At 37.6% G+C, this 12,500-nt stretch overlaps 1 protein-coding gene across 2 annotated transcripts in view; it reads left to right on the top strand.

The window, feature by feature from the left end:
* The window catches only part of LOC106877958 (chorion peroxidase), a 36,672-nt gene that overhangs the window by 3,083 nt on the left and 21,089 nt on the right, over positions 1–12,500 (top strand). For both annotated transcript variants that reach the window (XM_089338426.1, XM_089338427.1), the window contains exons 2-7: positions 2,216–2,262; positions 2,663–2,681; positions 4,623–4,774; positions 6,111–6,284; positions 9,192–9,210; positions 10,305–10,414. In XM_089338426.1, the coding sequence (XP_089194552.1) occupies positions 2,216–2,262; positions 2,663–2,681; positions 4,623–4,774; positions 6,111–6,284; positions 9,192–9,210; positions 10,305–10,414 (521 nt within the window). The remainder of the gene's footprint in view (positions 1–2,215; positions 2,263–2,662; positions 2,682–4,622; positions 4,775–6,110; positions 6,285–9,191; positions 9,211–10,304; positions 10,415–12,500) is intronic.

Raw genomic sequence — 12,500 nt, forward strand, 5'->3', positions numbered from 1 at the left:
ATGGCTAGAGTGGATGGTACCTCTCTAAGTGTAGACCTGAGAATCGGTGAGAAGGACTTGGAGAGGGCACCTGCTCTCGGGGTTTCAGGGAAATCTCGGACAGTGGGGTTCTTCGATTATCCTTATTGGCTTTCCTGTATCAAGAGGGCCACATCTCCATCATCCTCCACGCCACTTTTTCTTTGTAACCTTTGTATGCTATGCATATGTCCCTTCCTTTCAGTGTATACATTTTTTATCATTTCATTATATGTAAACCTCCACATTTTATGTCTGTCTTTGTATTGTCCTCCTCATTTGCTGCCCTTGTGGCAAATAAATGATATCATTATCATTATTAAGGCAGCAAGCTGACAGACACATTAGCACGCCGGGCTAAATGCTTAGCGGTATTTCGCCGAGGTCGACTTTACCTTTCATCCTTTCGAGGTCGATAAAATAAGTACCAGTGAAACACTGGTGTCTATGTAATCGACACATCCCCTCCCCCAAAATGGCTGCCCTGGTGGTAAAATTTGAAACCACTATTATTATTGTTGTTGTTGTTGTTGTTGTTGTTATTGTTGTTGTTGCTGTTGTAGTTGTCATTATTATTATTATTATTATTATTATTATTATTATTATTATTATTATTATTATTATTATTATTGTTGTTGTTGTTGTTGTTGAATGAGAGAGCATACCATCAAAGTGACACTGAGGTACAAATATACGAAACTCAATATGCCCATCAAGACCACCCGTCTAATAATAAGGGTATACCAGGTACATGCATCACAACCGTATGTGCGGCATGGTGATCTCATATCAAGATAAATAGCGCATGACCTTGTAGGTGGGGCCCAGTTAGAATTTTCTTCAGGTCAAATAGCCCATCGTGCTCAGAATGTCATGAATAAAGCTTGTTTATGGATGTTGAAAGAAACACCCATGTTTCCTGAAGTGAATTATTCAAACCCCAAAGAATTCCTCTCAACACATGGCTATGATGCTTCCCCACTACCTCTGCTCGTGATCAGAGATGCACATATCGTCAGGAACCAAGGGACATGCTCAACTGGTTAAGGTCAAACAACTGACAAGCAAATCTGTGGTATTCAGCAGAATATTTGCTGTAGCCCATCTTTCATACCAAGACAAAACAATGTACATGATAACACTTCCAATCAGTTAAGATCAGAAGCCATGAGAGCCACTGCCTGGTACTGCAGTACTTTACCTTTCATCCTTTCTGGGTCGATAAATTAAGTACCAGCGAAGTACTAGCGTCAATGTGATCGACTTACCTCCTCTCTACAAATTTCAGGCCTTGTGCCTATAGTAGAAAGGCTTATTATTATTATTATTATTATTATTATTATTATTATTACTACTACTACTACTACTACTACTACTACTACTACTACTACTACTACTACTACTACTACTACTACTACTACTATCAAGGTGGCAAGCTGACAGGATCGTTAGCACACCGGGCTAAATGCTTAGCGGTTTTTCGTCTGCCGCTACGTTCTGAGTTCAAATTCCATCGAGGTCTATTTCGTCTTTCATTCTTTTGGGGTCGATAAATACCACGGGCATATGGCATAGTGATTAAGAGCGCGGGCTACTAACGTCAAGATTCCGAGTTCGATTCCAGGCAGTGACCTGAATAATAATAATAATAATAATAATAATAACAATAACAACATCGAAAAATACCTTAGGAATGAGAGCCCAGGTTCGAAATTTCCCCAAGACACCTGATGAAGGCTGGAGGGTATATCAGCCGAAACGTTGTGTTAACAACAAACAAGATGAGGACAAATATCCGTCAAATGTAAATGATGTAAATAAATTAAATACCAGATGCGTACTGAGGTTGATCTAATCGACGAGACCCCCTCCCCACCAAAATTTAAGGCCTTGTGCCTAGAGTAGAAAGTATTATTATTTTTTGTTTAAGGCGGTGAGCTTGGAGAATCATTAGCACCCCGGGTAGAATATCTAGTGACATTTCATCTGTCAACGTTCTGAGTCCAAATTCTGTTGAGTTCGACTTCGCCTTTCATCCTTTCGAGGTCGATGAAATAAGTACGAGATGAACACTAGGGGCGATCTAATCGACTTACCCTTCCCTCGAACCTGCTGGCCTTGTGCCAAAATTTGAAACCATTATCATTACCTTTAGTCACACTGAGGCATATAATATGTTATTGCTTTTCTTTTGCAGACCAGAAATATTTATCGTTCACTTGTTACTATTGGCTTCAGGAGAATGTAAGTCTGTCTATCTATCTATCTATCTATCTATCTATCTATCTATCTATCTATCTATCTATCTATCTATCTATCTATCTATCTATCCATCCATCCATCCATCCATCCATCCATCCATCCATCTATCTATCTATCTTTCCCTTTCTCGCACCGTCTCTATACTTGTATTTCTCATCACTTCTTATCGTTTTCAGCTCATTGAACTTTTTCTACTCTTTCACTCTTCTCTTTTCCGTAAGTTTCGTTTCTCCTTTCCCATTTTTAAACTTCTTTCTAACCGCCACTTTTATACGCTCCTTTATTGTTTTTAATCTCTATCTATCCCGCTGTCTTTCTCCTCTTTAAAAATGTGATTTTATTGACAATATTTCTCACCAAATTTTCCTTTCTCTCTCTACAGTTTTTCAAGTCGTTTACAGGTAAGTTGACAGATTTCATCTCTAAGTCATTCACGTTTTAGACACCTCCTTTCATGTACCAGCTTGATATTACCTTCCCAAAGAGCAGTCATCTTTGCAATTAAACTGTTTTTATTAAATGAAACAATGCTATAAAGCGAGAATGTTACTTTGTTATTGGAAACACGAGCGCTTTCTTCATATCTACCAACAGATTCATGACTACCATATATAAGTCTGGATCATGGATTTCCTTTGTTTATGCTTCTGCATTGACGGTTTTTACCACGTATGTGGAAAACAACGAGTGCAAATTAGTGTAAATGCTCATTGCATTGATGCTTCTATCTTTGATTTAGTGCATCAACAAAACTAATAAAGACTGGGTAATGCCACCAGATATATTCTGGAGTAACTTGCTTTCAGTTAGGATATGCCCTAAAATGCAACATCTGACAACAGTCAGTAGCGCCACTATAGCTATACGGTCTAGTATCAGACGAGGAAGGAAGCACGGTCCCTGGATCAATCGCAACCTAGAGGGCTCCAATTTCCGCAGCGTTCCATTAGAGCTCATTAGTTCAGCTAACTCCCGTGCAGCAATGGTTTCCTAACCCTAATACTTTAACTACACGCTCCTCAGCATAATGAATTTTTGTTTTGGACAATATACATTTGTTATTCTGGAGAAATATTCGTTTGCGTATTTTCCGTAAATGTCCCCGTCCATCTCTGCACTTGTCACACCTTTCTTTTTGAGAGTAGTCTTTATCATTTCAATATATGTTCTCACGCTCCATTTCCTTCCTGTCAACATTATTAGCTGGCCACATTAACAATGGGTCCTTTCGAGGCCCGGAGCATCCCGTAGAAGTGAGCTTTGATACTTTAAATTACCCTGCCAGAGATTTTAAAAGTAGTATGTTTTTGAAGTAATAATATACAGCTCATTTTTTTTTTGTAAATTCTAAAACTCTACGGTTGTACATCAAATTCTATATAAGTAGATTGTTGTTGGCACTCCGTCGCTTACGACGTCGAGGGTTCCAGTTGATCCGATCAACGGAACAGCCTGCTCGTGAAATTAACGTGCAAGTGGCTGAGCACTCCACAGACACATGTACCCTTAACGTAGTTCTTGGGAATATTCAGCGTGACACAGTGTGACAAAGCTGACCCTTTGAATTACAGGCACAACAGAAACAGGAAGTAAGAGTGAGAGAAAGTTGTGGTGGAAGAGTACAGCAGGGTTCGCCACCATCCCCTGCCGGAGTCTCGTGGAGCTTTAGGTGTTTTCGCTCAATAAACACTGACAACGCCCGGTCTGGGAATCGAAACCGCGATCCTATGACCGCGAGTCCGCTGCCCTAACCACTGGGCCATTGCACCTCCACTTATATAAGTAGATTACATATTGATTAAAAGGAAAAGAAGTAATGTGACAAGTGGAATCTTAGCGTAAGATACCGTTCACGGCGATCTGTGTCAATTTCGCTTTTGAATAATAATTTTTTTTAGAAATTACGAAAGAAATCGGGAACTTTACGAAATTATACTGGATCTTGGCACAATTTTAGTCATGCTTTTGATCACTGATAACACAATGTCCTATTCATATTTTAATTGAGCCAAAGATATCTTTGAAAATGTATCTAAGATATATGTATTGTACCTGCGTTAATCATTTTATTTCTACCAAAATTCCCCACACCTTTAAAAGCGTAAGTACCACTGGTCTGTCTGTGTCTGTCTGTCTGCCTGTCTGCCTGCCTGCGCGCCTGTCCGTCTGTCCGTCCGTCTCCGCATACATATGTACCTACCTACACATACGCGTGTGTGCACACACACAAGCACATACAAACACACACACACACACACACACACACACACACACATACGCACACACACACACACACATATATATATATATATATATATATACAAGTTCCGATTTTGTTTCAGCACTTCCTGTTCACAAACGACCCTTAATTGTAGTTTTGGGACACTGTCTTACCGTAACATTGATGGCTCTTGTAATAACTACGAAGCACCCCACAACAGTTATGGCAAAAGTAACACACCTTATGGTCGATTCTTGACTCCTTTGGGGCCAGGTATGTATAGTGGTTTCAGAAAAAATTTTAATCATCTATTAATTTATTGTACTTTCTCTAATTAGATTTGTTCGCTCTTAGCAGGTACACATAAAAATTCACTTGTGTTTACGGATTAATAGTAATTTTAATTTAGGAAAACACAATAATAAAAACCATTGAGAAGAAGAAGATATCAATGAATTTACACATCATTGGCTGTAATGAATGTGAAAAGTCCGACAAGAAATTGATCTATTCTTGGTATTAATCATCAAACAATGAATAGTATTAGACAAAAAAATCAAACAAAAAAAATTATTGAAAAGGGCATTGTTGAGTGAATAAGAGAACTAGGCGGTTGCAGAAAGCTTCTGAGAGGGCAAAGAAGGCACAGAGTCACCCGAGGAGAATGCAAAGGGCGTTCATGCAACTCACGAGGGTTGTTTTCGGCCCAGTATCTGAAGTTTTGCTTATTCACTGTGGCACACAGATGAAAATGCGCCTCGTCACTGAACAACACAACAGATGCATTGGGGATATATGTACCTTTCGAAAATGAAAAAAAACTTTTTTGTAACTTTAATTTATTTGCCTTTTATTAAACCTACAAATGTGTCAGATCATTTTGCCGGACCCTATATTATCAATTCTAGAGAAATGAAAGACAAAGTTCAACTCGGCGAAATTTGAACATAGAGATCTGGAATAGATACTGCAAGGCATTGTGCTTGACACATTAACGCGTTTGTCAGTTTACCACCTGCTGAGCTGAGTGCCTTGAAATATTTAGTTAAGTCTATTTACAATCTGAGTTCAAATTCAACCAAGGTTGTCTTTGCCTTTGATTCATCTGGGTCAATGAAAAAGTACCAGTCCCATATTTGGGTAGTCGGATCAATTAAATTACATCTAATTTAATATGACCGATCACATGGTTCCGCGTTCAATTCTATTTCGGGACATCTTGGGCAAGCATCATTTATCATAACCTTGAGTTGATCCAATCCTTGTAAGTATAACTGAACAAACAGAAAATGCTTGGAATGCTCAGATGGATTGTATCGGTAATTAAAATATCAACCTTATAAAACTGTCTTTCGCTGATTCTGCCTGGTAATTATACGTTTAAAGCATATTTGACTCTGAAATACTCAGCAACTTACACGCCAATACAACGAGCAGATTGTTTAGTTGGCAAGAGCTGGATACTCCCCGTTGAAATCGATAGTGATCTAGTTTAACCTTTTGCTTTCCATCCTTCCGGGACAGATAAAATAAGTACTGGAGTCACAAATTTGTAGCTGATGTTTTTATATTTCTTAATACATTTTACTCTATATCTTTTTTCTTTTAGTCACTCCTCTTCCTTACAAGAGTTATCGTGGTTACGTTCTTCCTAAACCTCGAGTTCTGAGTCAAGCCTTGTTCACTTGTGGCAACACTGTCAATGAAAGTACACTTACTCACTTGGCGGCCAATTTTGGTTTGTTTCTAATGCATGATATGTTTTCCACCAAAACTACAACAGGTAAGTTGTACACTATATCAATCTCCAGTTTGGACAAATGAGGGTCTGGCAGGGATTTGAAAGTTATTGTGTTGCGTTCCTCTATGTCAAACAATTGAAATCTAGCCGGGGTATGAGTGAACGAATATCAGACTAAGTTCCCTGTCAATATATATATTTCCCATTATTCTACGTTTTGTGCTCAAGTCATTTTGAGTTGACTTTGCCTGGGTTTGTTTCGAAAAGATTGATAAAATACTTACCAGATATATACTTACAGTCGATTCAATTCGGCTCTTATTTATTCTTTTACTGTTATCATTTATTGCAGTAGAGTCAGTTTGGGGATTTTAAGGGTAGGATCGATTATTTCACAAATAGATATTTACTTGGAATTTATTTTATCGATGTCGGAATAATGAAAGACAAAAATCGTCATTGATGCGATTAAAACTTAGAAGTGAAAGCGACATAACTAAAAACTGTAATGTATTTTGTCCGACAGTCTACCTGTTCTTCCACCACTCTGTGCTCGGTCCCTATCATTTATCGACCTTGTGCCAATCAGACAAGTCAAGTATTTATTGCATCCATTCAGTTAATATCTTGTTTCTTATCTAAGAATTTCACCTTTCCGTACAGCTCATAAAATATACCAGCAATGGGTACGCTCGTAAAATTCCTAGGCAATTATTTTTATAGTTAATTACTTGCTGCAAACTATATTTAAAAATATTAATTTAACCCAATACATTTTTCTCCTTATTCAATAAATTATAGAATATACATAAAATTATATGTATAAATGTAAGATCCAAGGATCGAGGTGTAGGAAGAAAGTGATCTTCAAGTAATCCGTAGAAAAAGAAAAAACAAAAAAAGATTGTTAGAAACAATAGTGGTTTACTGAGGTGGTAGGTTGTGGAATTTTTCGTATCGAAGTACGATAAGCTGAAAAGAATTATTATTTTATATTCCACGGTAGATAGTCAGGTTTGTTAAGTATGCAAATAAAAATCCAAGAGTTAAGGAGTATACCGCAAGCTACTCTTCAGACCAAGTTTGCATTGTCGTTAGGAGAGTCATGTTAACACACGGAGGATTCGACCAAAATGCCAGTTGAATTTTGATCGAATCCTTCGTGTGTTAACGCGGGACTCCTTACGGCAATGTAAATTCCATTTAATCAGGATACTCTTGGCCTGAAGAGTAGCCTGCGGTATACACCTCGCTTGGATACTTACCGCTTCCGAGTTAGGCTCGCTATGAAACATATGTAACCCAGATTTTATCTGCCCCATTCCTCAACTCTTGGATTGTCTGGCTGTACAGCCTTTTTGTTTGTTTATTTCACCGTTTCGTTTTCCTGTCTTGTTTTCCGTCCGCCACTACCCTCCACGAAAACAATTTAATTTGTGTTCGTGGGAAGAACCATTTTAACGATGCGTACTGCCTTAATTCTTCGAAACGCCGGGGTTTTAATGGTGGCAGCTGATGAAGGGGATGTTTCTATGTGGCCTGCTTGTTTGTTGCACCTTGTTTACCATTTTGTCCATGTTCTTTTGCCACGTCATGTACCCAGTTATGTATCTATATGTACATGTGGATGAAGGTATATACATACATGTACATATATATGCATATACTCATATATTGTTTATATATATATATGTGTGTGTGAGTGTTTGTGTGTGTGTGTGTGTGTGTGTGTGTGTGTGTGTGTGTGTGTGTGTGTGTATATATATATATATATATATATATATTCAGTGTATAGAAAGTTAAACTCTACTCAGTAATCAACAAATTAAACGACCTGTCGGTATTTTAACGAAATAAAGAGATGGTGAAAACATGTGAGCGAGTAGCGAAATAACAGACTTTGATGCATGTGAAGGTGGCGGACAAAGAGCGAGAAAGGGAGAGAGAAAGAGGGAGAGAGAGAGAGATAGAGAAAGAAAGAAAGACACACAAACTGAAAGTTATATTAATAGATAATTCTATATTTTTAACATGTAGCATTAAATATCATTCCTTGTTATATTATTTATTGGATATTGATTTAAGTGCCCTTGATCCATCAGTGACATTCACATATGCATTAAGTGGGAACAACAACCTTCTAAAAATACTATCAAAATTTACCTCAGTTAATATTGCAGCATCTCTTGAAAGGAATGGCACATTCAGTAATCTCTTCATTCCTACATCCTCCTTCAGAAAAAAAAAAGAAGAAAAAGGGTAAAGACAGCGTAGTCACTACCAGGATTTGTTTCGCCTGATGTTGTTGGCCCTCCGTCGGTTGCGACGACGAGGGTTCCAGTTGATCCGATCAACGGAACAGCCTGCTCGTGAGATTAAAGTGCAAGTGGCTGAGCACTCCACAGACACGTGTACCCTTAACGTAGTTCTCGGGAATATTCAGCGTGACACAGTGTGACAAGGCTGGCCTCTTTGAATTACAGGCACAACAGAAACAGGAAGTAAGAGTGAGAGAAAGTTGTGGTGGAAGAGTACAGCAGGGTTCACCACCACCCCCTGTCGGAGCCTCGTGGAGCTTTAGGTGTTTTCGCTCAATAAACACTGACAACGCCCTGTCTGGGAATCGAAACCGCGATCCTATGACTGCGAGTCCGCTGCCCTAACCACTGGGCCATTGCGCCTCCACTCTTTCGCCTGATATGCATAGATATTCGTTATTTTCTTAACCGACAGATAGATTAGTTTTACTTTAAAAGACACTGTCACCATTTCAGTGCTAACCAAGGGCTAAAATCTAAACAACAAAAGCAACAACACCGCCGCCACCAACCCCGACCCACTAGCAACTTTACTTCATTCTAAAATATAGAGTCTTCAAGTCCTTAATAAAATAAATAAAATAAAAGTTTCGTTATTAAATTTAATTGTTGAATTTCTTTCATTTTTCAGACTCTTGTTGCACTGACAGGTAAATACTTATCTAAAATTTCTTAAATTTCACACACAGACACATACACACACACACACAGACAAACAGACACAGAGACACAGAGACACACGCACACACAGACACAGGCACACAGACACAGACACAGGCACACACACACACACACAAACACACCCACACATTTTCACTCATATACACACACATACTTATGTACTATGATTGTATTAGGGTATCACACTTAACGCTATTGTTACTCGATTATAAAACGGATATTGTGAAACACTGTTACGGGTATAAACATACTGAGCACATTTCTTGTATGCTGACACATTATCCACAATAAAGAATTGTAAAGAAGATACTTATGGTAACAATTCTATGCTGGAGAATATCGTTACACAGCAGCTATAGGAACGGTAAAGGTTTGGTTGCCCGCTACTCCGTACAGCCTACACCACGAACTTATATGTTTCTCTGTCGTGATGAAAATAACTTCGATTATTCAGATCGAACTTCCACAACCGAGAATAAATTACAATGATATACAGAAATAGCCTTTCTACTGGAAACACAAGGGTCCAAATTTGGGGGAAGGGTTGAAATCGATTACATCGACCCCAGTACGTAAATGGTACTTAATTTATCGACCCAGAAAGGATGAAAGGCAAAGTCGACATGGGTTATTGACACGGGATTCTTTGAGTTTCGTATCAATGTCTAGTTACATAGAGAAACGTTTAAGCCAATTTTGGTTCGAGGCTGGAGTACCTGTTTTTCAATTGCTTTCCAGCAAGCCTTGAGTTGCACACACACACACACACACACACACACACACACACACACACACGTATATACATATATATGCCTACACACACACATACAAACACAGACACATGCAAACACACACATACAAACACCACACACACACACACACACACACACACACAAACGCACACACATACATATATATATACATATATATGCCTACACACACACATAGAAACACAGACACATGCAAACACACACATACAAACACTACACACACACACACACACACACATATACACATCTATATATATATATATATATATATTTTCACTTATTTTTATTTTCAGCTGTCTTGGAATTGCAGTAGATGCCGCACATCCTCTGACCTCACCATGTAGCGAATCTTGCATACCTTACCACAAACCTTCGCTTTCTTACGATCTCAATTGCTTAATGGGTAAGTAAATTTATTAACAAATACCACCATTGCGACAACGAGTTACAGCGACGACGATGGACACCACCACTACTACCACCACCATGGGATATTTGGGGCAAGAACAACTATTTCTTGTAGTTACTAACGACAGCGTAAAGGATCCACCCTTGACTCGAACTCTTTTCTTAGTTTAGATTACTTAGTGGGTCTCGAGAAGCTGACCTGTCATTGAATCAGTAATTTGGTTTTGATTACAAGCAATGGCTGATTGTTTCTGCAAGAGTCCTTTCCTTGTTAAATTTACCCAACAGGAAGATCAATTACGATGAATCGCCAGCGTTTTGGACACGACTATCATTCCTCTTAAATAATATATCCAAAATGTCATGCATACACATAACCATTCTTTATTTTCTATACTAGCTTAATTTAAAATCTACTAAGGCTTCTTTGAAAATACTAAATGGTGGATGTCCCAAATATTTTTCCAAGGATTGCTTTTGTTTATCGGCAATTAATTACGAATGAGTTATTTGGGTATTCGTTTCTGCTCTAGGCACAAGGCCCGAAATTTTTGGGACGGCAGCCAGTCGATTAGATCGATCCCAGTACGCAACTGGTACTTTATTTATCGATGCCGAAAGGTAACATCGACCTCGGTGGAATTTGAACTCAGAACGTAAAGACAGACGAAATACCGTTAAGCATTTCGCCCAGCGTGCTAACGTTTCTGCCATCTCGCCGCTTTAGTTATTTGGATATTTAAAAATCAACCCAGGCTTATTCAGTATTTCCTTGTGGCTCAGCTACAAAGAATGACATGAGTATCACGAAAAACTCAGCAGATACTATTTTACTCTGGTATTGCTGTCAGTTATTGGACCGCAACATTGCTGGTATACAACTTTTATCCCAAATTGTTAAGTTTCAACGACGTAAAGTAACTAACACTTATTGCCGAGCAGTATTAGCATGAAAAAAAAACAACTTGTGAAGGAGACAAAAAATGCATTGCGGCACACACATACATACACAAAGATGCGTACACGCATGCACACGCACACAACACTCATATATGATGGGTTTCTGTCAACGAGTTCACTTATAAGGCATTGGTCATCGCAGAGCTGTAGTAGAAGACACTCTCAAAAGGTAGTGGATGGAATTAGAGTTCATATTCTTTTACCATTTTACGTTTCAGTCATTGGATTGCGGTCTTGTTATGTCGCTGGCTTGAAAGGGTTAGTTGAACAAACCGTCTCCAGTATTTATTCCTTTTAACTTTTGCACTTATTCTATCGGTTTAATTGCCGAACCGCTAAATTATAGAGACATAAACAAAGCGTTAATCAGGCGGTATAGAGACAAACGCAAAGACATGCACACAAATGCATATGTACATATTCACATACATGCCTACACACATATGTATATATATTGTGTATACATGCAATAACTTTTGTATATATTACTTTGAAATTTTGGCACAAGGGTAGCAATTTCGAGGGAGGAGTAAGTCGATTACATAGATCCCACTGTTCAGCTGGTATATATTTTATCGAACTCGAAAAGATGAAAGGCAAAGTTGACTTCGGAGGAATTTGAACTCAGACTGTACAGACAGACGAAATGCCGTTAAGCATTTTGCCCGGTGTGCTAACGATTCTACCCCCTGCCAGCTCAATGCCTTATACATACATATGTATATATATGTATGTATATATACGTGTATATATATATATATATATATATATATATATATATATATATATATACACGTATATATATATATATATATATATATATATATATATATATATATATATATATATATATATATATATATATATATATATACACGTATATATATATATACACGTATATATATATATATATATATATATATATATATATATATATATATATATATATATATATATATATATATATATATATATACACGTATATATATATATATATATATATATATATATATATATATATATATATATATATATATATATATATATATATATATATATATATGCCTAAGATGCTGAGCAGTGGATCTAAATCTTAAACCACATTGTTGCGAAGCGAACAT

This window comes from Octopus bimaculoides, chromosome 20 (assembly GCF_046866305.1).
Source record: "Octopus bimaculoides isolate indiv1 chromosome 20, ASM4686630v1, whole genome shotgun sequence".
Lineage (NCBI taxonomy): Eukaryota > Metazoa > Mollusca > Cephalopoda > Octopoda > Octopodidae > Octopus > Octopus bimaculoides.